Genomic DNA, 27,271 nt, shown 5'->3' with positions numbered 1-27,271 from the left:
GTCCCAATCTCTTCTCCTCTTTTTAAAACGCCAAAAATAGATATTTCACACAAATAAATCACCAATTCATTCTGCCGGTATTACCTTCCTTTACTCATTCTTTAAATCTTTCAGTCTCAATTTGCTTCCTACTCAAAAAGCAGAAGGAGAGGGATGCGTGATTGCATGGTGGGAAGGAGAGGGAACAGGACATGTAGTGGGGCTGGTGATGGGACTGGAATTGGGTGACGTGAAGCTGGGGGTGTGGGACGCATGAGAGGTACAGACTGCGAAGTGTGAATAGCAGTGTGCTGAAATTCTCCGCAGACTGAACTTCTCATGATACCCAATTCTGATAAAATAAGAAAAATTTCTCCAGGGATTAAATTCAGGGTTATTGAGAGCATGAAGGAAGGTTTGGAGTCTCGTGCTATAAGTTTGGGGCGGGGGGGGCGGGGGGGGGGACATTTGATGGACCGAACATTTGTGTGATCGACTGATTTGGAAAATAATTTGTGTGAAAAGGAGGAAAAATTAAGAAAAAGAAAACATGTGAAGTTCATGACGAACAAGTTCAGCAAATGAAACATTTTAAAACGTCATCAAAAGCTTTATGAGTGAGAAGCAAATTCGTTCCATTTGATGTCTTTGCTCTGACAAAGGGTTAATGGTGAAAATGTCAGCTTCTCCTTGCTTCCCATGGTGGTTTACATACCTCAATAAAGGTCCTGTTGATTTCATCCATTGTGAGGTTGGTTTGTTGGTGGTTTCTTTCGCCCCAGTATTTTCCCGTGCAGTGGATTCTGCTAGCGAAAGATCTCGGGGGTTGTGTTTTTGTTACCTGCGGTGAACGGAGGTTATGTTTTCACCACCTGTTTGTCTGTCTGTGAGCAGGATATCTCAAAAAGTTATGGACGGTCGATAACAAAACTTGGTGGATGAGTTGAGTAGGTGATAAGAACAAGCCAATTAGATTTTTCGTTCAAGGTCAGATGCATTAGATGCAGATGCAGATCCGGCCCATTATGTCAATGGGATACAAAATGTAGATGTATCAGCTTGGAGGAGGTATCAGCTTGCGCTCTACTGAGTGCCCTTCTCGTTACCCTCGCCGAAGGAGAGGGTATTGCCTTCGGGTCCGTTTGTTTGTTACTTGGAGAATTATTTGTGCCAAGTTTGTTGGTCTGCAGCGTTCGTCTGTTTGTCACACAATGTTTGAGCACATCCATCCATCCATTAGGACCATACTCTGTGCAGAGCGTTGGTGCCGCCGAAGCAGTCTCCTTGGCTATTGGGAACAATCCTGGACGGGTCGCCACTCCGACACAGTATACCAGCATGCTGGCACTCATTTTGCCGACCTCGGAAGGATGACAGGCAGAGTCAACCCCACCTGGTGTTAATTCAACAGTTGAGCGGGATTTGAACTCAGGACCCTAGTATCCCAAGCCCACTACCTTAACCATTAAGCCAACACCAGGCATGTTTGAGCACAGTTTTGAAGCAATCATTCTGAAATTTTCTGTGGATGTCGTTGAGCGACCAAGGACACCAACGCTTAGTTTTGGTGAAGATCCGAAACCGGATCCGGATCTGAAATTTTTTGAAGTGATTCTTCACCATTGAGAGATGGTTGGGTTATTGTTTCAAGACATGAGATTGGCCAAAAACGATATAGAGCACAATATCTCAAAAAGTTATGGATAGATTCGGACGAAACTTGGTGGACAGGTTGGATTGTGACAAGGACGAATCGATGAAATTTTAGTGAACATCAGAATCCGGAGGCAGATACGAGAATTATTTGATTTTTATGCGATTCTTTACCATTGAGAGATGGGGCTAAAAACGATATTGCATGGTATCTCAAAAAGTTGAGGACGGATTCACACGAAACTTGGTGGACAGGTTGGGAGTGCCACGAGGAAGAATTGATTCAAATTTGGTGAAGATCCTAATCCAGATCTGGATACAAGATTAATTTAATTTCTAACTGATTCTTCAACATTTAGAGATGGGGCTAAAAAACGATATTGAATGGTATCTCAAAAAGTTGTGGACGGATTCGGATTAAACTTCATGTAAGGTGTGTGACAAGGACTAATAATTTTGATTATGGTGAAGATCCGAATCCGGATCCCGATCCAAGAATTTTTCAAGTGATTCTTCACCATTGAGAGATGGGGCCAAAAACTAGGTGTGGCATGATATCTCAAAAAGTTGTGGACGATTTATGACAAAAATTGGTGGACGAGTTGGTTAGGTGACAAGAACAAGCCGATTCAATTTTGGTTAACGTCCGGAGTGGGATACAAAATTTAAACTGTTCAGCCTTGGAGGAGGTATGTGCACGTCCGAGTGTTGTGCCGTTTTGCCAAGTTGTCATTAAGAGTGATTTTTCATTTGTCTGTTTGTTTGTCCACACAGAACTTTCGTGTTTTTCTCCACAACCGCTTGTTGGATTGAGACGAAATTTTCACCATTGGAGCGACTACTCATGAGGAATGTTGTATTGATAATTATGACATCATAGGTCATGTGGCGTGGCAGTCATGTTGGAAAAACCGAAAAACTTTGGACTTCTGCATCTCTGAAACCACACAAAGGAAAACAAGGACAAATGTGTCAAAGAACCGCGTCCTAAAGGTTTTGTCTTCACCAGAAGAAGAAGAACAACAACAAGAAGAAGAACAACAACAACAAGAAGAAGAAGAACAACAACGCGGAACTCTCTTCGAGCCAGCGTTCGCAACGCGACGCGGCTAAAAATTGAAACTTGGCACATGGCAAGTACTTCCCATGGGGAATAAGTTTGATTTTTTTATGACATCATAGGTTCCATATGTCGAACTCTACATCCGATCAGAATGAAAATTTTTGAGGCTCATCTCGGGATAAAATGGTCAACAAAATTTTTTGATGACATCATCGGTCACGTGATTTGGCAACCATATTGTTGTATTTTTTAAACCTTCAAAAATCATCTTCTCTGAAATGGCTCAACAGATCGAGGCAAAACTTTACACGTGTGACCGCCTCGCCATGAGGAACAAAAGGTTTACACATATGATGTCATTGGTCACATGGTTTGGAAGCCATATTGGATTTACCATAAAACCTGTAAAAATCTTTTCCAGAAAAACTAGACAGATCGAGAGGAAACCGCACAAATCTTCCGCAAGGAATAGGTGCACAAGTTCCTTAAGGAATAATTTATAGATCACATGGTTTGGCAGCCATATTGGATTGAAGAACATTTTAAATAATGTTTTCTCTGTAACCGCTTAATCAATCGATGCAAAACCTCAAAATTATGATCTAGTAGTGATAGGGAATACATGTTTTAAATTTCAACTTTATCTGACACATGGTCTGGCAGCCAGAATTATTTAATTCTTTTGATCTGTGTTATTTTTGATTTTGTTATTGTTATAATTTATTTTGTATTTTTAGATCCTCGTGGAGGATCTTTAAGTCTTACTCACGTTGTTGTTCTTGTGGACTTTTTTGTTTCACAGCCTACAGTTTTCATCGAAACTTCCTGAAACTTGGCAAAAAATATATATATATATATATATATATATATATATATATATATATATATATATATATATATATATATATATATATGTAAAAATACCGATGCCTGGTGTTGGCGCAGCGGTTAGGGCAGCGGCTTGGGATCCAAAAGGTCCCGAGTTCAAGCCCCGTTGGGCCACTGAATTAACACACCAGGGGGATGACTCAGCGTGTCATCCTTCCGAGGTCGGCGAAATGAGTACCAGTATACTGGGCCGGTGTATACCGCGGTTAAAATAGGTGTACCATATCCCTGTGTCGTAAGAGGCGACCAGGGTTGCGTCAGGAAGGGCATCCGGCGTAAAACATGTGCCAAATCACGATGCGGATCATACGAATGATCCGCTGTGGCGACCCCTAACGGGAGCAGCCGAAAGAAGAAGAAGAAGAAGAAGAAGAAGAAGAAGAAGAAGAAGAAGAAGAAGAAGATATGTAAAAATTCCCTGCGCAGACAGTAACTATCTCCGATTTTGAAAATTCCTCCTCGAAAAAAAGTTATGACGTCAAAATATCTCCGCTAATGGAAATCGCCTAAAAAATTATCTCCGAAACTCGGCAAGCTTTTTGAATTCTGTTTGCGGGAATCGAACAGGGCATTAGCAGAAATGAATTACCGCACATATGATACATCACTATGACGTCATATCAATTTTTATGACGTCATTCCTATTTTTTGACATTTTTCGTTTCACAACCCAGAGTTTTCATCGGATCTTAGTGAAACTTGCCATGTATATGCAGAAAGCCCACGCGCAGGCAGTAACCATCTCCGATTTTGGAAATTCTTCCGAGAAAAAAAGTTGACGTCATAATATCGCTGCTAATGGAAATCGCATATACCATTATCTCCGAAACTAGGCAAGCTGTTTGAATTTTGTTTGCGGGAATCAAGCCGGGCATTAGCACAGATAATTTATCGCAAACCTGATACATCACAATGACGTCATATTCGGTTTTATGACGTCATCATTAAGAGGACGAGGATCTTACCTCATTTGAGCTTGTTTTGAATAAGGATTAATTGGCTGTGCCTGAGTGAGTTTGAGGGTCGAGGAGTAGCAGATGGAATGTGAATCCTATCCAGGTTCCTCCTGATGACATCATCCTTGCCTTTGCTTGGTTGGGTTCCTTCTGATTACTGCAATGCAGGATTGTACCGATTTGGTGTTCAATTTGATTTTAATTGAATTTATTTTAATCCCATTCTGAATTAAATTGAAGAAGAATAATAAAAATGTTATGGGTCAGTGTCAGGTGGCCGATCAAAGTGAGGTTGCATCAGAGCGGGACGTCTTGGTACCCAGTGATCACTGCCAGCAGTTATAAAGTGGCAGTTCTAATTATCTCTCATTAATTAAGAAACACACCAGTACACAAACGCCACACAAAATACACCACACAAAATGACACAAACACCACAAAACCAAGTCTTGGTGAGGGTCTGCAATCACAGTTTACTCTTTTTCTTCGTGTATTTGTTTTTGGTTGTCACTGTTTGTGTTCCTGCTGATTGGGGGTAGTGATGTATATGTATGCATATGTATTTGCTGTGTGTATGTCTCTGTTGGCCCACATCGGCGGACTGTATCGAGGTTGAAGAAGCGAAACGGGATGATGCTGAGGACTTTGACAGCAAAGCCAATCGGCAAGGTATACTTTTGAACCATGTTTGTTTAAAACTTGCAACGATTTTCTGAAGGCGTATTATGATTTGTTTGGGATGTGGAGGAGAGAGCGCAGGGAGAGTATGGAGAGAGATGAGGGAGGGGAGAAAGAGAGAGGAGGGAGGGGAGGGAGAGAGAAGATGGAGTGAGGGAAGAGGTGGATGAGAGGGGAGGGGCGGAGTGTGGGGGGAGTGACGAGGGGTGGAGAAGCTAAGAGTTGGTGAGGAAGGGATGGGCTAGGAAGGGGGGAAGAGCGAGGAAGGGGGATGGGAGTGTGATGACCCACCAAACGGTGATATATATATATATATATATATATATATATATATATATATATATATATATATATATATACATATATATATATATATATACATATATATATATATATACATATACATATATACATATATATATATATACATATATATATATATATATATATATATATATATATATATATATATGAGCCTGGTGTTGGCTTAGTAGTAAGGGTGGTGGCTTGGGATCCCAGGGTCCTGAGTTCAAGCCCCGTTGGGTGCTGAATTAACACCAGGGGGTTGACTCAGCCTGTCATCCTTCCGAGGTCGTCGAAATGAGTGCCAGTGTACTGGTCCCGGTGTATGCCCCAGTTAGAATAGGTGTACCATATCCCTGTGTGTCGTAAGAAGCGACCAGGGTTGGCGTCAGGACGGGCATCCAGCCATAAAACATTGCCTCAAGAAAAAGCCCGACCCCTGCACAGCAGGGAAAAATGGCTGTAAAAACGGTCATATTTATATATATGTATATATATATATATATATATATATATATATATATATATATATATATGTATGTATATATATATATATATATATATATATATATATATACACACAAACAAATACAACCCGTTGATTCGCTAATGGAAATATTAGAGGAAAGAGGAGAGAAGGAGGGAGGAGGGAGGGGAGGGAAAGAGAGGAAGGAAGAGAGAGAGGAGGGAGGGGGAAGAGAGCAGAGGGAGGGTATAGAAAGAGAAGGTGAGCGAACGGGGAGGGAAAGGAAAGGGGAGGGAAAGAGGAGGGAGGAGGTGAGGAGTGGGGTGGGAGTGAGGAGGAGGGGGGAAAGTGGGGAGAGGGAAGGGGTTTGGGAGGTGGTAAGTGTGTGTGGAGTAGTTCTCAACTTGCGTTTGGAAGTGGGACTTGTGGAGAAGAGGAAGGGAAGGGGTTGTACAGGATTGAATGAAATGGGGTACATTAAATAAGCACGTTTATACAGCACAGGGAGACCGTCGGGAGATATCCATGTAGTCCATTTGCCGTTATTATGTGTTCCATTCTCAACCTTGTTGATGTGGAAAGTGTATGGTTTTATGATTGTTTTGGACTAACATGGGTCCATGAATAAAATTCAGGTTGGTTGCCGGGGTGGCTACCTTGGGGAACTCCTGTAATTTACATAAATTCAAGATGGCCGCTACAGGTCAGACGATGAGGCTAAGTTTTTAATTGGTCAACATATAATCCTGTGTAATACCTCTTTTTCCATATGATTTTGACATGAGGAATTCAATTTTGGGGTTATTTTTTACGTTCAGGAATAAATAGAGGTTCACATGAAATGTCCATGACTATTTTCTGCTGAAAATTATGCAACACCAATGCAAAAGTGAAGTCATGAATGGTTCACAACAGTATGTTGACAATCAGAAAGCATACACATTGTCATGTCATCATATTGGACATCTTAGGAACAGAGGACATAGAACCGAGTAGACAACTTACGTATTGTTCATTTCCATTCATTGTACTCGTCCCCTTCCGTATCCTCGTCTCTTTCCAGTTCTGCTTCGACACTCCATTCTTCCACTTCACTTTCACTGTCCTCCACAGTCTTGTGTGGGTTGAAGCACTTGTCACTGCAACCACAAGTGCAGTATAGCATGCAGGAGATCTTTGCATGGTGACAACTGCACCTTGCATTACTGCAGGCCTTCCCCTCTGCTTTGCATCCACACCGCACAACATCCATGAGGTCCAAAGGGGCTGGTGGAGTAGCAGAAGTTGCTGGCACTGGGATTCCATCTCTGATGTCCCATCCATATTTTGTAATGTCAAGTTCAGTTGGGGCCTGCTGATCAGCTCATTTTGCAAGTACTGTCTGTAGATGTGCACGCAAAATATGTAGGAAGAGATTCATCTCAGTTGGAGATAATGCCATGAGCTTGAGGGGCTTGCCAGACTTCCTTGTGTACATATAGTACCTCATCTCACTCATCGTGGTACCTTCTGGCTGACCATACAGGGCACAGAAGAATGTCCGCCCTGCTTCCATGAGCTGTTCATGGCTTGCGTTCAGCTCGTCAAGTGTGGAGTACAAACCAGGGAAGTTGCCAGCTCTCAGTGTCTTCAGGGCTGAGACTTTGCCCTTGCTGTATGGGTATGACGTGGTATCTGAGCCAGTGATGAGAGTCTCAACACCAGACCCACGCATGAGTTTGCCAATGCAACCACAGAAGGACTGCACTGTGTGCATTATCCCAGGCCTCAGAATCACATTTTTAAAGCGATCAACGTCATGCCACTTGATTTGGCAAGCCACCATGTAGAGCTGGTGATCCACAGAGATGTGGACATAAGTCATTCCCATATCAGTCAATGACTTCTGAAGATACTCCAGTGAAGTCACTACAGTGTCTGGATGAGAAGCTTTGGCATCAATAAGGGGTCCGAACATGTAGGTACTTGCTGGCTTTTTTTCTGCATGACTGGTGAATGCTTCTTGGCTGTTGAACCCACCCCATTCCATGGCGTTCACCTGTGTGCTGACTGTGTTTAGCCACTTCATGTCCTTTTCCTGTGCAGCAACTAAACTAGCTTGCCGGGCACACACTTCTTGGCAGGAGAATCCAGAGGTTGCATCCACAGCCGGGGGATTCACTTTGGATGGCCCAGTGTAGTGCTGCAGAGGAAGGCTTCCTGATGAGCTGCTGCTTGTCCTGGACTGGGCAGCTTTCTTAGACAGTCGTGGGATAATAAGGTCGCTCTTCCCTGGGTGAGCATGCCCATACTCAAGAATGCCTGCAGGATGGGGTTGCTGAAATTCATGTGAGAGGACATGAGTAGTGCGCCGACCATTAGGCGTGAACACTTGCAGATCAAGATTATCAAACCAGGCAAAAATTACGCCAACAGTTCTACTCAAACCCATGAATTGGTGGAGAAGCTGAGCATTGTCACCGAGAAAATGAGCAGCGGATTTCTTGAATCTCAGGACCTCATCATATGACGTTGTGAACCCATGTTCATGAAGGAGCTTTAGAAGATCAGAACTGCCATGGCAGTGCAGTAGTTTGACAGCCAGTCCCAATGTTGTCTGATTTCTGGTACCTGTAGCATGACTTTGAATTGACTGGCTCAGGCTTAGAGATTTCTTGGTCATTTGACCACCAGACACTAAGTCTGAAATCAACCTCAGTAAAGTTGGGCTTGTTGCCTTGATTGTGTTGGCTTGTGTAAATTCTGCGAGGTCATAATTGGCACTGTTGTACTTGACTGAGCGTGCCTCCTTCTTGATCTGCCTTACCACAGAATCAATACTCCTCTCATCTGCATCATCCACTTTAACCATTTTCAGATGGTTAGCAATGGACTCACGGAAACCAACAATGGTAGCACATCCATCTACCCGAACTAACATAACGTCCTTACTCATGCAGTCTGTTAGTTTGCTCAACATATCACGTCGAGTGAGTTTGCCACCAAGATCACAGTTCAGGGAATGCAGTTCAACGCTATTCCACATCTTTGACCTGTCACAATTCATGCGCTCTATGACGTTCTTTTGGGCACTTTCTTCTGCAACACCAGTTGGCAAATCAGCATATTTAGGGACTGTCATGAAACTGTTATCACAGCGTACATGGTATTTGCACTCAGCCGCAGGGAGATCAACCAAATATCCAATATGTAACTTGACAGTTCTGGCTACTTCATCATTACGTTGCTCAGCAGCATTAATGATGGCATCTTTCATAGTTGGGATGGGATTACCTTCCTTGTCAAAACGTTCTTTAGTCATGCACTGACGAACACGATCCCATCTTTCTGGATGTTTGTCATCAACAGGTAAACATTGTTTGCCACAAAAAATGCAGTCACGTTTGTAAACAAACGCACCACTGCCTGTTGCCTGTGTGTGCGAGATCTTGTTGTCACTGTAACACAATCATCTTCAGCTTTTCTTTTCTGTGATTTACGAAGTCTCTCAATTTTTTGTTTTGATGTGTAAGTACAGTAGCATCCTTTGTGACATTTGATGCGAACAGCATCACCACCACCATCAACAATGTCCTGTAGTTTTGCACGTAGCTCTTCATCTCCATGGGCTTTGGCACAGGAGATCAATGTATTGATCCCTTGATCAGCGAATTTCTTCAATTCCCCTCCACCATGACACACGGGAAGAATGCACCTTGAATCAGCCATATCTGTAAAAACAAAACAATGAATTAGTAACTCACATTAATGTCGTATGTGAGCGTCTAGTTGTCAGAATAGTGACCTTGTTGTCATTCAAAATGTATCTCACAGGGCAAACAATTCTCCACTCACTCAAACAATTCTCAAGGCCATCTCCACTCATGGCTCGCAGACTTCCTCTCCTGTCGCAGTCAACGTGTGGCCCTAAATGGAGTTCTTTCATCCCCTCTTCCTGTGCAGGCTGGAGTTCCTCAAGGTAGCGTTCTGGGCCCTGTTCTTTTTGTGGTTTTCATCAATGATCTCTCGGACTCTCTGGAAAATCCTCTATTTCTCTTTGCCGATGACTCCACCCTCTGCCGTACCATCTGTCATCCCTCAGACCGGCAAGCAGCAGCTTCTTCACTCACTGCAGATCTGGATAAAATCACAAACTGGTCCAACACGTGGAACATGTCTTTCAATCCGGACAAATCTCACACTCTCACTATGTCTCTTCGAAAGGACCGTTTACAAACCCCCCCCCCCATCCACTTTCTCAACAATCCTCTGGAAGAAGTCTTTTCTTTCAAGCTTCTGGGTCTCACTATCTGCCATGACCTTTCCTGGGAAAGTCACATTTCCAACCTTGCCTCAAAAGCCAGTCACCGACTGGGAATCCTCCGTCGTGCAAAGTCCTTCCTCGGCCCTCTTGAGCTCCTGACCACTTACAAAGCTTTTGTCCGTAGCCTGATGGAGTACTGCTCTCCCCTCTGGGCTGGTGCTCCTGCCTCCCACCTTTCTCGACTTCACGCTGTCGAAACCAGGGCATTTAAGATCATTGGCATCTCCCGCAATGAAGCTGAGTCTTTGGGCCTCTCACTCAATCACCGCAGGTTGGTCGGTGGTCTTTCTGTCTTCTACCGACTCCTCTCCAGCCTTGCCCCCCTGCTCTCTCTGCGATTTGTCCCAACCACATTTCCACAGGGCGCTCAAGGTCCGCCAACAACCCCCTTCTGGTAAAACTACCAAAATCACGAATCACTGCTCATCTTCACTCTTTCATTCCTCTTTTTTCCGCCTTTGGAATAAACTTCCTCACTCTATTCTTTCCCATTCTTCCCTCCAGGCTTTCAAAACAGCTGTTCACCACCACCTCTTATCTTCCCCCATCCAAATCCTCGATCTTTTCTACCCCCGATAATCCACCCAAGCCCACTTCCTTCAATTCTCCTGCTTTCCTTCCTGAAAGTCCCTGTAATGTCCATCTTCTCCTCGCCATGTTCCCCGTCCCATCCCCATCCCTCTCCCTTCCACAGTTCACCTGTGTCTGTTCCCCAATGTTTTGTCCCTTCCACTCCCGCCCCTCTTGTCTCATGCCTCCTTGCTGTGAGTTGTGTGTTCGCTCTCATACGAGCCTCGACCAAGGTATACAAAAAAAAAAAAAAAATTGCCAGGAACTCGAACATTGACCTCAAATTTACTTCTAATCACAAAAATAAGGTTAAATATCAATTCCTCGTGCCAAAATTATATGGAAAAGATCTCATGTGTAATTTTAAGTTCATAACCTAAAAAGTTATATTTTCAGCCCGGTCGATGACGGCCATCTTGTATTTGCGCAAAAATAACAGATTTCCCCATGGTTGCCATCTGGGCAACCAAGCTTAATTTTGTCTATGCATGTCTGTGAACAAGGAACCACCATAAAACCATACACTTTTGAGGACTACAAGGTTACTTCTCTGGCAAATGGACTAATGGGGGGTGTTTACGAAGAGGTAAACATGAGGGGAGGTGGAGGGAAGGCAACATGATTGGAAGGGAAGGCAGCATGAGGGGAAGGAAAGGCAGCGCAAGGAGAGAGGAAGGCAGTGTGAGGGGCAGGGAATGGAAGGGCGATTCAACATACCCAAACAACAACATTTTCATTTTAACTACCGGGTTCTACTATACATAAAACTGGGTGGGAGCAGAAGCATGTAAAACCCATGCTGTCTACCTGGCAAAGGCCTGCCTGCATGCATGCTTCCACATGCAGCAATCTTTGCACCCCCCTGGTTGGCTCACTCCAAATCTCATTCGTATGTGCTGCAGTTCCCTCAACAGAGTGGGGAGCAGGGGGATGGGGGAAGGGTGGCAGAGAGAGAGAAGGGTGGGGGAGAGGAGGGAAGGGAGGATGGAGGATGAAGAGAGGAGGAAGGGGAGTGAGGGGGAGGATGAAGGAGGGAGAGAGGAGGAAGGGGAGGGAGGGGAAGGATAAAGGAGAGAGGAGGGAGGGGAAGGAGGGGGAGTGGAGGGAGAGAGGATGGAGGGGGAGTGGAGGGAGAGAGGATGGAGGGGTGGGAGAGAGGAGAGAGGAGATGAAGGGGAAGGATAGAGGGGATGGAGGGGAAGGATTGAGATTGGAGAGAGGAGGGATAGGGGAGGGAGGTGTATACAGAGGAGGGAGGGCAGGGAGTGAGAGGAGGGAGCAGAGTGAGAGAGGAAGGAGTGGAATGAGAGAAGAGGGAGGGAGAGAGAGGTGAGGAGGGGAGAGAGAGAGAGGTGGGAGGCGAGAGGGGACGAGGAGGGTGGGTGAGTGTGAGGGGAGCGAGGGAGGTTTCGGGAAGGGATGAGCGAGGCAGAGAGGGGTGTGGAAAGGTGGAGTTAGGAATGGGGAAGAGCGAGGAAGGGGGATGGGGAGTGTGACGCCTCACCAAGCGTCGCTCTACACTGCGAGAGGGAGGAGTCTGATGAGGAGGGTGTACGAGGGGGAGAGAGAGAGAGAGGAGGAAAAAAAAGAGAGAAAGGTGAGGGGAAGAGGTGGGGTTAGCAAAGAGAATGATATGTTATGCTTAATGACCGACCACACACACACACACACACACACACACACACACACACACACACACACACACACACACACACACACACACACACACACACACACACACACACACACACACACACACACACACACACACACACACACACACACACTAATTGAGGTGTCAGTTCCCAGCAATTTTGGCAGAAACAATGCAGAAATCAAGAAAATGACCAAATACCAGGATCTTAAAAATGAAGTGAAAATATCCTAGAAGTTGAAGAATGCCAAAATTGTACTAGTGATCATTGGGACAATGGGAATGATGAAGAAGAACCTCTCAGAGATCTTAAAAAACATCCCTGAGAATATTACTACTCAAGGGCTCGGTGAGGATCCTCAAGAGCCCTGGGAACAAAAAAACTTTGATAACAACAAAACTTCACACCTTGGTCCATGATTCGTGACCACCCTTGCTGAAACGGAGGTGGATACTTCAAGACCTGGGAGGACTCCATTCCACCTTCTGAATCCCGCATGTGGAGATAACAACCAACAACACACACCGGGCAAAGTGCCGTTGTGGTAATACAGTTTATATACATACACACACATGCAAATGTACACATGCATAATGTACATAAAAATGACAAACACAAAGATTGACCTTTAAATATATTTCTTTGAAAAATAATTCAAGTGGGAAATTAGCTAAATTCAACTATAAAATATTTCAAGTCACAGAACACAAAGTGTCGGTCTATGCCTTCATGGCTAGAACAAACATGGCGAACACAAGGTCAATGGACCTTATTTTTTATTAATGTATCGATGTTGAAGTGAGGGGTGGATTGTAAAAGCAGATCACACAAAAAGGTAAAACAAAGCGATGTCCTCTAAAAATAAAATTGCACATTGTGAGCAGTTGAGACACCTCCCGAGGAAACGCATGGCACTGCGGGGCCCAACACAGGTGGAAACGTAGATTCAATTCATGGCACTTAAATAATGGGAACGTTTAACAAAACAAACAACCAAGCAGCTTGGATAGCGCTCACCAAATTGCTTAAGCACTCAAGGAAGCACTCCGATGAAGCGGATGACAAGGAATGGCTGGCTTGGCAAGAAAATAGAGATTGCCGAGCCATCATATTAAACTCCTCCTGGATGTGACCAAAATGTCAAACTATGTCCAAATTAGACAAACGAACACTTATTTTTTAACAGTTGGAACTGCTTAATTGAGTGCTTAATTAATTGAGCTTAATTAAAAACTGCTTAACTACAAAATTGAGCTTAAATTTTGTAATTCGGCTCAGTTTAAGAGATTCTCGAGGTTATGACATGTGCGGAAATGAAATAAGTCCAAGAAGGCTGGCATCCCCGGGCGTAATGGACCTACGTCTGTAATATAAGCACTGCAATGTATTCAGCAATTCATATGGATGTAGATATGAGGCAATCGAGGACATGAGTGAGGAAAGTGAAACAAAAACTTTATCATTAAGAAATTGTTGCGACCTGTTCCAAGTCCAGGCATTGTTGAGCAAGTCAAAAAAATGGTGAATTAAGACACCATTGAGGGAGAATGAGGTGTCCAAGGATACGCATTATAAAGGATATAATTAAAGAAGGCTGTCAATTATCTTCTGAAGGAATATTTCAATGAACCCAAACACCCAATTTTCACTCCTGCACTCCCTTGTAGTTCCCTCAATATGCATGCAAATTTTCAGGCTGCAATGTTTCATGGTTTTGGAGTTATGGAGGAGACACACACACACACACACACACACGCACACACAGACACACACACACACACACACACACACACACACACACACACACACACACACACACACACACACACTAATTGACGCACACTCACATTTATTATTATACGAGCAAATACCACCCATTGCTTCACTGATGGGAATACGAAAGGGGAGGGGAGAGAAAAAAGGGGGAGAGAGAGAGAGAGAGAGGTGTGGGGGAGAGAGAGAGGGGGGGGTGAAGAGGTGGAGGGGAATGGAGAGAGGAGGGAGGGGGGAAGGGAAGACATTGTGAGGTGAGAGAAAGGGAAGGCAGATGTGCGGTGGAGCATTAATTACGATTTATACTGTCTCATCAAAATGATTCTGCATAGAACAAGAGTGAAGATGGAAACAAAATAATATCTGAAATCCATTTTCTACCGGTCATATTATAAACATGGCCAAGAGACAAACACCGCCCAGACACGTCCAGAGACAAAACCCGCCAGAAGCATCCGGAGCCAAGCCGTCCGGACACAAACACTGCTTGGACACGTACGAAGACAAACTCCCATCTGGACACGTCCAGAGACAAACTCCCGTCCGGAATAAATACGACCTGGACGTGTCTGGAGCGAAGCTGTCCGGAGACAAACACCACCCGGACGCGTCTGGATACAAACACTGCCCAGAGGTGTCCAGAGACAAACACCATTCAGACACGTCGAGAGAGAAACACCGCCTGGACATATCCAGAGACAAACACTGTCTGGACACATCCAGAGACAAAATCCCGTCCAGACATAAATACCGCCCAGACATGTTCGGAGACAAACACCGCCCAGACGCATCCGGAGCCAAGCTTTATAGAGATAAACTCCCATCTGGACATGTCCGGAGATAAACTCCCACCCAGACAAAAACACTGCCTGGACGCGTCCGGAGACAAACACCGCCCAGATGCGTTCGGAGGCAAACACCACCCGGAAGCATCAGGAGACAACCACCACTCCGACGCGTCCGGAGACAAAACCATTTGCTCAGGATGACGGAGCACAAACCTCTCACTCAGGATGATGGAGCATGAACCATTTGCTCATGATGACGGAGCATGAACCACTAACTCAGAATGATGGAGCATGAACCACTCGCTCAGGATGACGGAGCACAAACCACTCGCTCAGGTTGAGCATGAACCACTCACTCAGGATGATGGAGCACGAACCACTCGCTCTGAATGATGTGGCATGGCAAAAACGTCCACAGTGAATGAACAATTTGCTCAGAATGACAGACCGCTACCGCTATCGACTGCAGGGTGCTCGGCAAGTGGCTTAAGCACTCAAGCAAGCACTCCAGTTAAATGGCTGATAAGGAATGGCTGGCAAGGCTGTGGCTGCATGCCATATTGGATCCCTTTAAGTTCAAAGCAGGTCTTCACCGCGCATGCAGCAGATAAAGAAATAAAATGAATTCATTCAAATAATTACTTTATCCACAAAAGAGTTGCTGTTTAATATCGAACAACCCTGGAGACATCGCAAAGTTTAATGGCATGTGAAATAAACATTGCAGATAATCCACCATGTTGCCGAGTCGTCTGTACACGTGTCACGTGGTACATCGTTCACGGTCCGCACAAACGATATAACTTCATTTTAAAACGTCTGTTTTTCACTAGATTTGCTTTGATTCCCTGGAGAGCACCCCGTGAAACCTCCAAAAATATAAACACAGATCTGGCAGGTGATATGGATAAGGCCACATAAAAAAAATTACTTGTTTAGCGTCCCCGCCCGATCTGAGAAATGTTCCCGACCTGGATTTATTTTGTTTTATTATTTTTCAAAAAACCCTTAAAATAAAGTGTAAAAACTGTCAACACAACTTTTTCCCACTTAAAGGCCCTGTCACACCTTGACGATTTAGCCAGCGTATGCCGACATATGAAAACTTTGTCTAAAACGCTGGCACACGTCGAATATGTTTTGGGTAAGTTTTGTATACATTAAGAGCACGCTGGCATACGTCGTAGTACGCCGAGCTTGTCGACAAATTTTAAGCATGCTCAAAATTTTTCGACGTATGCCAGCGTATGACTCACACGTTCCGCATATGCTGGCCATAAGTTGTAGGCACGTTATGCGATCGTTGACACACGTTACTTGTAAGTTACTCATCAGTCGAAACACGTCGAGGTAATGTCTTGCGTACCCGAAACTTATTTCTAACCTATGAGTAATGTGCTTTGAATCTATGTGTGACGTATCTCCAACGCATATTGACGTATGTAGACGTATTTGACGTCTTCCGGACGACCACAGAACTTACTAAACGTGTTTCTAACTTACAGCTACCGTATAATGGCATATTGGCAGCGTTTAGGGGAATTGGTATATACAAATGGGTTTCACAGGAGGAACCCGTCAGTGTTCCAGACTCCATGGTTTGTTTTTTTTCTTTTTCTTTTTCTTCGGCACGACGGTGATGTTGACACTTCGATATCTAGTGCGGTTATGATTTAAATGGTTGAGCGGCAGCCTATTAATAGGCTATACCACGTGATCGTCGGCGATACGCTACCGTGCGCTATGTATAAGTTAGACTATCGTTGGGCATAGGTTGTGAACGCCGAGAAGACGCTAAGCATTCGTTGGTATAAGTTATCTATAAATTATCAAAACGTTCTGTGTACGTTACTAATACATTATGCATACGTCCAACTCGTTATGAATACGCCCAAAACTGAAAAAAACATTAATAGTTCAGCGTACGTCAGCATTTTACATACATTTTGATACGTTGCCATATGCTGGCTAAAACGTCAAGGTGTGACAGGGCCCTAAGAACAGTGTAGAATCATGTTTGTGCTTTTAACCCCACCGACGAACATCCCGACGATGGCCCCTCGATGGCCATAGTCGGGCCATAGAGGCCCACTCTATGACGATGGCCCCTCAAAGGCGTACCCACCAATGCTCCTGCGCATTAACATCGACGCCATTTGTTTTCCAGTTGCTAATGCATGCATGCTGTGTTCAATGACACATGGAGGGAATGGAAGGTTTCGAAGATCGACATGCTTTATAGACTGACAATGGTATTTCTGATATGTTGTGTGGCCAAGGAAGGCAGCAGTGTGCCAGTTAAAGATTGGTTTGGTTGTACGCCGGCCATGGATATCATGCTTTTGGAACTGTATTGTGAATTTTTCAATGGCATGTACGACGGCGATCCTATTGACGATGACATGCGATGTGCATTCTCATGTGTAAATGTAGGGAAAGCAAGTCCATCAAAGACTTGACAAAGGTCTCCTCGAGTTCATCTGTGACTAATGTGGTGAAAAACCTTGGCTCATTCATCATGTTTCTGATCCCCTGCTGAAGTGCACCACCGTGGTGGGCATGGTGACACAGACTCTGATGACAATGGCAGTGCAAAGCCAAGTGTGTTCAGTGTGTTGATCGCCAACGCCAATGCACATTCAAAGTCCCTATCATTGCCACCAGCATTCCCTGAACAGCGCCATCCCCAGAAATCCAAGTTGAAGAATGCTATTCTGAAGTGGTTGGAAACAAGTTGTGTTGGCTGGTCACCTGATACTGTGGGTTCCTTGGGACTGACATTTGTGAATACTATAGCCGATGCCATATGGTATATTGACCAAAACCATGCCACCCTGTCAAGTCGAGGATACCCTGTAACTGATACCTTTCATCGTACAATCTGGCTGTTCTGCCCTGTACAATCTGGCTGTTTCATCCTACCTCAAAAAGGATGCATGTAAACCTATTTAGACTTCCATTGTTTCACTTGCTGATAGCCTGGTCTTCTATACCTTCCTAACTTACCTTCTGACAATGAATACCATAGATGCCTTCGTCCTCCAGGCACACCACTACTCCATTCATTAAAAAAAAAAGTTTTTTAAACCTCCCTCCCTACCTGGAAAAATTGGAAGAAGTGGACGCCAAACAAGTAATTTTTTATGTGGCCTAAGCAGTTCTTCTGGAGGACAGGGTATGAGGCATCTAGTAGTGAATGCATTAAGTCATGTAACTCAATGAAACTGGTTAATTTGGGCACTTTCTTAAATTTTTTATTCACTCAGTATAATTCTCCAAACAGTAGAAAAAGATAAGTTTTATGCTTTGGAAATTCCACATTTTTTGTGTATGTATGGAGAAGGAGATAACATAGCCTTGCTTGCTTAAAGTAAATAGGTATATCGCCTTAGTTCTCAGACTCGTTATGTCTTTAAACTAGTGCATGCCCATACGTGCGTAGCCGTACATTCGTGGCCGTACATGCAAAAAAAACAAACTTTCGAACCGCGTGCCAGAAATAACAACTACACAGGCCGTTCCTTCACTCTCGCATGCCCGTACGTGCATGGCCATACGTGCAAAAATAAAAATAAAAAACTTTCAAACAACCACACAGGCCGTTCCTTCGCTCTCGTAAACGACGACTGGATTGGGGCATTGTGTTTATCTGTAAATGCGCATAAGAAATCGAGAAATTATTAGATTACAGTAAGTTATCACTATCCGGAAGTCCGTATGTTGTAACCTGTAATGGGGAACGCGGCTGAGGATCTCTTCCCCAATGGCCACGCCTACGCAGTAACGTGTCCTGTCATTGGTTTGGTAAATAAATGGCCATAACTTGGGAACCACTTGTCCGATTAATATCAAACCGTGAAAAGGCACATACTCAGGTCCCCAGCAATATACCTGGCAAGTTTCAATTAGATCGGACCAGTGGTTGTCAAGAAACAGCGGGGACACACACACACACACACACACACACACACACACACACACACACACACACACACACACACACACACTGCTGGAATTATAGACAGATGATCAGATTTCACTTCCGATTTCGACACTTATTTAGTCCGGACGATATTCAATCCTCAAAACCAAAATAATATCTCAATGATATACTTTAATTTGCCCATGAGAGTAGATTGTGGAAAATCGTATCATATAATCATAATGCAAGAAATAGCTCCAAGCTCCTAATTTGAAAACTATAGCACTTACAAAAGCAATGTATACAGCAAGTGCGGTCACCCAGGAAACGCCTTCAGACCCCAAATAGTGACGTGGCCAAGGATGCGCCTGATAAAGGATATAATTAAATACGGCCCGTTAATTATCTTCAAAAGGGTTATTTTAATTAACCCAAACACCCAATTTTCACTCTTCCACTTCCTTGGAGTTTTCATTGTGTGCATTCAAAGTTTCAGGCTTCGAGATTTCATGGTTTTGGAGCTATGGAGGAGACACACACTGACACACACAGACACACACACACAGACACACACACACACACACACACACACACACACACACACACACACACACACACACACACACCCATTTATTAGTATAGAAGATAGATATACATTCTGCCTTATGCCCCTAAATTATACAGGGAGGTAGTAATGAAATTATGTACATGTATACAATATTGGTTTTTGTGGGAAGGTAGGGGGTGGGAATGAGGTAGGTTGTAATGTGATGAAAGAACAATCACCAACAGCCCATTCACCTTTGTGTGAGACATCACAAGCAGTACACCCCCATACCCCATCTGCACAATCACCCCTCCATACACAAGCTGACTCCCAGTACTATCAATGTCACCCTCTATCTCCAATGATTCTCGGTACCTAGATAATTCTAGTTTAAGTCTATCTACTGTTTATGCTTCCACTACCTTTGCATGGAGACCATTCAATGAATTAACTAATCTGAGTGATAGAAGCCTGCTGAACTACCATCCTAACTCGATGACTTCGACTGTGGCCCCTGGCCTTATCATAGTCAATTCTGCTGAAATTAAGCTTTTCTGCATTTATGGTTGGCTTTGTATATAAAATGTTTATAATCATATATGACATTCTAATCAAGGTTTAAGTATCAAAACATATGTGATCATTTATTTTAAAGCTTGGCATGTATTGATAAATATGACGAGTTCATATTAACAATGCACATCTCATGAAAATGCGCCCATTTTCAATTTGTTCAGGGTCACTCATCCAAACTGAAATAGTCTCTCGTCCTTCGCCTCCTCATGTTCTACTCCATAGAGCCGCCATGCTATGCCATTTGAAGAACCTTTAGAAAGTGTATCTTGTGTGCGCTTTGTGTGCTGAATAAGGGTTCTTGAAGGCAAAGTGGAAAAATAAGAAGAAAGAAAAAAAACTGTTCCGGAATGGCCGTGGCCCAAATTCTTACCTTTTCACAAAGCAAAGGCTATTGACAGGAAAAGAACTGGCCTAGTGGGCAGCGATTAAGGCTGGTTGGGGTCAATGGGGGAAAGGAAGCCACAGACCTACAGCACAGCACCCCTAATTTGCACCGCTGTCTGCAGAATGTCTTTCCCATGTACTTAACTTCCCTTAACCCCCTGTTCGCCAATGCTTTGTGTTTGAGCAAACACGCGGGTAATGTGTGACTTCCCCTGACGATCACGCCTCAAAATGGCTTCTCATTAGAAATCCTACACGAGCATAAGAAATAACCGCTGCACCCATTTAGAGGTTGGTAGTCACCTGACTCAGTTTTTAAAATTGTCCATGTTCCATAACATTAAATTTCGTCATTTTGCTTTAAAAAGCACATTGTCAACGTGCATATGTCATTTACGCTATAAATAAATAAATATATTTTGAATATGTAAAAAATGTATACATATATATGTATATATATATATATATATAAATATATATATATATATATATATATATATATATATATATATATCCACATATGTATGCATATATGTGAATAAATATATATGTAAATGTTTGTATATATATATATATATATATATATATATATATATATATATATATATATATATATATATATATATATATATATATATATATATATATATATATATATATATTAGCAGGGCATTACTAAAATATTGATCTCTTGTGGAGCAGGGTATTAAAAAAACGTATATATTATCAGGCTTCAGATTATTAAAGTAATGAAATATCATGAAATACCATTGAATAGTGAAATATCAATGAAATGTCACAGAATGAAAGGGACCTCCAGTTATGTGTATGAAATATCACGTAACGCACTTGCTTGTGGGACCTCCAACAAAGGGAGACAATTCAAATTTGGCTCATACGTGCATCACAGGAGTTTCTCATCCGATCTATTGATGGTCCTTGGTCGCAGAGTAGTTACCAGACAAAGTGGTGGGGCTGATCCACCACTGGAGAAATAACCCAAATAATGACACTTTTGAGAACTCCAAAAAAAAAAATCAGAATTTTCTAAAAAATTTTGGAAATGGTTTTGAAAAATATGTCACCTGAGTATTCCCTGAAAATTGATTTCCCTGAGTATTCCCTGAAAATTTAGTGTCAATCGACCCACTGCTCTCAGAGTAATTACTGGACATAAAGACACACTTGTGCTTTTAATTATTTTTTTTTGAAGCGAAGACGTAATATGTATATATATATATATATATATATATATATATATATATATATATATATATATATATATATATATATATATATATATATATATATATATATATATATATATATATATATATATATATATATATATATATATATATATATATATATGTATATATGTATGTATATATGTATATGTATATATATATATGTATGTATATACATATATATATATACATATACATATATATATATATACATATACATATATATATATATACATATACATATATAAATATACATATATATACATATATATATATATATATATATATATACATATACATATATACATATATATATATATACATATACATATATATATATATATATATATATACATATACATATATACACATATACATATATACATAAATATACATATACATATATATACATAAATATATATATATATATATATATATATATATATATATATATACATATACATATATATATATATATATATATATATATATATATATATATATATACATATACATATGTATTTATATGTATATGTATATATATATATATATATATACATATATATATATATATATATATATATATATATATATATATATATATATATATATATATATATATATACAGTCAAAGCTCGTTACTATGCCACCCGTCGGGACTGAGCAAAAGTGGCATAGTAGCGAGAGTGGCATAGTAACGAGATTTTGTAAAAACGGCCTTATTTTCTCAAGTTACCCATCTGTAGTTAATCTTTAGACAAAATTTATTCCAGCAAGTAAAAGGCATGACTGTTGTATAAGCTAAGCGAACGGAGAACATACACACACTAACAGAGTTCACACACTAACATATGGCATGGCGAGAAATTCACGACACACAAAGCTTTCAAGAATCGTCGGCTGGCGCATCTTCTTTCGGCGGATCTCGTGCATCTCGTCCAGCCGATCGCACGCTTGCATCACACCGGGCTTCCCGCTTCTCTGCTGCATGAACTTCCGGACGGTGCTACAAGCGCGCTGGGCTTCCTCGAACGGAACGATTTCCTCCTCGACAGTTACCTCGTCATCTTCGCTTTCCACCGGCTCCTCACTGCACAGAATCTCCTCCGCAATCTCCTCCAGCGTGAAATACCCGCCAGTCGCGAGGCGCTCATCGGCTTCGAGAAAGTCAGACAGCTCGATCTCCTCGTTCTCGTGCATCTTTTCCTCGGCAGGCAGAGCTTCCCAGATGTCGGGCAGCTCCGCATCCTGTGGCTCAGTTTGGATCTCCTCTTCGATGAACTTGGCCTTCGCGAAACAGTTCCTGATCGTCGACTTGCCGACCTGCTCCCAAGCACGCCGGGCGACGTGTAGAGCGTCAAGCAACGTGAACTTGAACTCCTTTCCCTCGTCTATGGCCTCAAGCCGGCGGCATAGCAGGAGCTTCTTGTAGTGGCGCTTGAGGTTCTCTATGATTCCCTAATCCATTGGTTGCGAATTGGCTGTCGTGTTGGGTGGGAAGAAGACCAGTTGGATGTTGTTCAGCTCGAGCTCGGGAGGGTGGCCAGAGAAGTTATCGAGACAGACCAGCACTCTGCGTCCCTGCTGGCCGAGTCGTCCGTCCCACGCACGCAACATCTCCTCAAAGCTCCGCCGTCATCCACACCTTCGAGTTCGCCTTGTACTTGACCGGGATCTCTTTGTTCTTGAAGGCACGGGGTTTCTTGGAATTGCCAATCACCAGAAGAGGGAACTTCTCGCTGCCGCTCATGTTTGCCCCATCCAGAAGAGTGATCCTTTGCTTGCTTTTCTTTCCTCCAGTACACCGCTCTCCCCTGAAAGCCATGGTCTTGTTCGGAAGCAGCTGCCAGAAGAGTCCAGTCTCGTCCAGGTTGAAGACGTCGTCTGCGGAGAACTGCCCGAGTAAGGGCCGGAGAACCTGTTGTTGCCACTCAAGAAGGGATTGCGAATCCACTGCTCCAGCTTCGCCCTGCACTGTCTTGAACGTGATGCCGTGGCGCTTCTTGAAATTGCCCAACCAACCGTCGCTCGCCATGAAGTCTGGGATGTGCATCAGCTCGACCAGTTTCATCGCCTTTTTTTTTTTTTTTTTTTTTTTTTTTTTTTTAATACCTTGGTCGAGGCTCGAATGAGAGCTAACACACAACTCACAGCAAGGAGGCATGAGACAAGAGGGGTGGGAGTGGAAGGGACAAAACATTGGGGAACAGACACAGGTGAACTGTGGAAGGGAGAGGGATGGGGATGGGACGGGGAACATGGCGAGGAGAAGATGGACATTACAGGGACTTTCAGGAAGGAAAGCAGGAGAATTGAAGGAAGTGGGCTTGGGTGGATTATCGGGGGTAGAAAAGATCGAGGATTTGGATGGGGGAAGATAAGAGGTGGTGGTGAACAGCTGTTTTGAAAGCCTGGAGGGAAGAATGGGAAAGAATAGAGTGAGGAAGTTTATTCCAAAGGCGGGAAAAAAGAGGAATGAAAGAGTGAAGATGAGCAGTGATTCGTGATTTTGGTAGTTTTACCAGAAGGGGGTTGTTGGCGGACCTTGAGCGCCCTGTGGAAATGTGGTTGGGACAAATCGCAGAGAGAGCAGGGGGGCAAGGCTGGAGAGGAGTCGGTAGAAGACAGAAAGACCACCGACCAACCTGCGGTGATTGAGTGAGAGGCCCAAAGACTCAGCTTCATTGCGGGAGATGCCAATGATCTTAAAAGCCCTGGTTTCGACAGCGTGAAGTCGAGAAAGGTGGGAGGCAGGAGCACCAGCCCAGAGGGGAGAGCAGTACTCCATCAGGCTACGGACAAAAGCTTTGTAAGTAGTCAGGAGCTCAAGAGGGCCGAGGAAGGACTTTGCACGACGGAGGATTCCCAGTCGGCGACTGGCTTTTGAGGCAAGGTTGGAAATGTGACTTTCCCAGGAAAGGTCATGGCAGATAGTGAGACCCAGAAGCTTGAAAGAAAAGACTTCTTCCAGAGGATTGTTGAGAAAGTGGATCCGGGGGGTTTTGTAAACGGTCCTTTCGAAGAGACATAGTGAGAGTGTGAGATTTGTGTGGATTGAAAGACATGTTCCACGTGTTGGACCAGTTTGTGATTTTATCCAGATCTGCAGTGAGCGAAGAAGCTGCTGCTTGCCGGTCTGAGGGATGACAGATGGTACGGCAGAGGGTGGAGTCATCGGCAAAGAGAAATAGAGGATTTTCCAGAGAGTCCGAGAGATCATTGATGAAAACCAGAAAAAGAACAGGGCCCAGAACGCTACCTTGAGGAACTCCAGCCTGCACAGGAAGAGGGGATGAAAGAACTCCATTTAGGGCCACACGTTGACTGCGACAGGAGAGGAAGTCTGCGAGCCATGAGTGGAGATGGCCTTGAATACCATGGGAAGAGAGTTTGGTGAGTAGGGCAGGGTGCCAGACTGTGTCAAAAGCACGTGATATGTCCAGGGATACGGCTCGGATTTCCTGTCTGGCATTGAGGACCTCCATCCATTGATGGGAGAGCAGTAGCAGCATATCCAGGGTAGAGTGACCTGGTCTGAAACCAAATTGATGATTGGAAATCAAGCCATTGGAGAAGAGGAAGGATTTCATGTCTGAAGCAATGATGGATTCCATAACCTTGCTGATGATTGGGAGAAGGCTGATTGGTCTGTAGTTACAGGGATCTGTTTTTGCACCTTTTTATGCAGGGCAGTGATGTTAGCAGATTTCCAAGCAGATGGCAGATGACCTTGGGAAAATGAGAGGGTGAATAGAACAGAGAGAGGGTGAGCAAGAGCAGAAGAGCAGGCTTTGAGGACACGTGGGCTGATGCCGTCTGGACCGGTTGCAGAATCTGACTCGAGGTTTGAAAGCAAGCTCTCCACCTTGTCAGGAGAAAAGGATACAGAGTCCAGGGACAGTTGGGTGCGACTGGGTAAAGTGGGTAGAGATAGTGATGGGTTTGGGACACAAGATTTAGCTGCAAACACCGAGTTTAGACATTCAGCTTTATCACGTGTGGAATCAGCAGTGCGGCCATTTGAGGTAAGGGAGGGGATGGAGGGGGAACATACACCAGAAACAGATTTGGTTTGACGCCACCAGGATTTTGAGGAGGGAGAGAGGTCTGAGAGTTCAGACTTGAGATGAGAAAGATGTTGTTTTCTGGCTCTCCTGAGGGTAGATACACACTTGTTCCAAGCTTTGTGGAAAGAACTGAGATTGCCCTCAGTTGGGTTTGCTTTCCATGAGGCAAAGGCAAGTTGTTTCAGGACAACTGCCTCGCCACAAGCTTCAGTAAACCAAGGGCGGGAGGAAGGGTAAGACAACTGAACACGAGAGGGGATAAATCTGTGCATGAGGGAGAGCAAGTTTCTTTGAAAGAATTCCCAGGATGAGTTGATGTTTGAGAAAGTAGTGATAGGAGACCAGTCTGTAAGTTTGATGGCTGCTCGGAGACCCTGCCAGTCGGCTTGAGTGAAATGCCAGACTCGACGGCGGTGAGGTGGTTCTCTGATGACAGCCAGAGAGATGTCCACTTTAACAAGGACGTGGTCAGAAGAACCAATTGGAGCGAAGGAAGAGCAGCAGATATTGTCAGGGAAATTTGTCAAAATCAGATCCAGAAGAGATGGAGTACCATTGGTTGAGATCCGGGTCGGGAAGTTGACCGATTGAGTCAGTCCCAATGAGTCACAGAAAGCTTTTGCTGACGTCCCATGGCAGGTGAGAGAGGTACCCACACCTAGCCAACTGGCGTGATGACAATTGAAGTCGCCACATAAGAGGAAGAGAGAGTTTGGATGAGAAGATAGAAGATGGTCCATGTTTTCGGAGAGTGAGGTGTAGATGGAGTCATCACTGTTCGGTGGACGGTACAGTACACATATAAACATGAGGTGGGAGTGGAGGGGAAGCCGAAGCCAGAGGTATTCCTGGGGGTGTGGGGGAGTGAGAGCAGTGCAGGGAGAGTGAGGAATAGAGTCTTTGATGAAGAGAGCAACACCTCCACCAGGACGAGGCTCAGGTCTGTCATACCGTAAGAGGGAGTAACCAGGGAGAGATACTTGGGAGTCAGACACGTCTTGGGAGAGGAAAGTTTCTGTTAGGCAGATAATGTCTGGTTTGTCAGTGGCAACCTGCATGGAAAGATCTGAAAGGTTTGAGCGAAGGCCCCGGATATTTGAGGTCCACACTTTTAATGAAGAGGTAGGGGAGGAGGCTTTGGGTGCAGGAGGTGGAGGGGGCGGGGGAGGGTAGGACGAGGGACGAGGGGGAGGTAAGGAGGGTTGCTGAAGGAGTGTGGGGTATTGCAGAATAGCGAGGGGAGGGGGCCGAATGAGGAGGAGAAAAGGCTCTGTGGTGCTGGGAGAGAGGGGGGACAAGAGACAAGGAAGATGGCAGTTGAGGATTTGAGGAGGTGGAGTGAAGAGATGGAGGTGAGAGGGCAGTGGAGGGAGGCAGGTTGGTGGATGAGAGGGGGGCAACTTAGAGAAGGAAGAGTGAGGGGGATGAAAGGTGGGAGAAAGGTGAGGGGGGA

The 27,271-nt window shown here is 43.9% G+C and overlaps 2 protein-coding genes across 2 annotated transcripts in view; both read right to left on the bottom strand.

Moving 5' to 3' along the window:
• Window positions 1–479: 479 nt before the first annotated feature.
• LOC147018879 (uncharacterized) lies at window positions 480–9,298 on the bottom strand. Its single transcript, XM_085898992.1, has 2 exons — window positions 6,992–9,298; window positions 480–820 (listed from the first exon to the last, which is right to left on the bottom strand). Exon 1 carries the CDS (start codon window positions 9,285–9,287, stop codon window positions 7,350–7,352), a length of 1,938 nt encoding a protein of 645 aa, XP_085755118.1. The 5' UTR covers window positions 9,288–9,298; the 3' UTR covers window positions 480–820; window positions 6,992–7,349.
• A 316-nt stretch (window positions 9,299–9,614) lies between these two features.
• The window catches only part of LOC147018873 (uncharacterized), a 405,228-nt gene continuing 387,571 nt past the window's right edge, over window positions 9,615–27,271 (bottom strand). The window contains exon 2 of the mRNA XM_085898994.1: window positions 9,615–9,696. Coding sequence (XP_085755120.1) covers window positions 9,643–9,696 — 54 coding nt within the window. The 3' untranslated portion in view covers window positions 9,615–9,642. The remainder of the gene's footprint in view (window positions 9,697–27,271) is intronic.

This window comes from Eptatretus burgeri, chromosome 10, assembly GCF_056783735.1.
Source record: "Eptatretus burgeri isolate ZD-2024b chromosome 10, Ebu_testis_v1, whole genome shotgun sequence".
Taxonomy (NCBI): Eukaryota; Metazoa; Chordata; class Myxini; order Myxiniformes; family Myxinidae; genus Eptatretus; species Eptatretus burgeri.
Note: the sequence above shows the minus strand (reverse complement) of the source record. Positions and strands in the feature narration are given on the sequence as shown.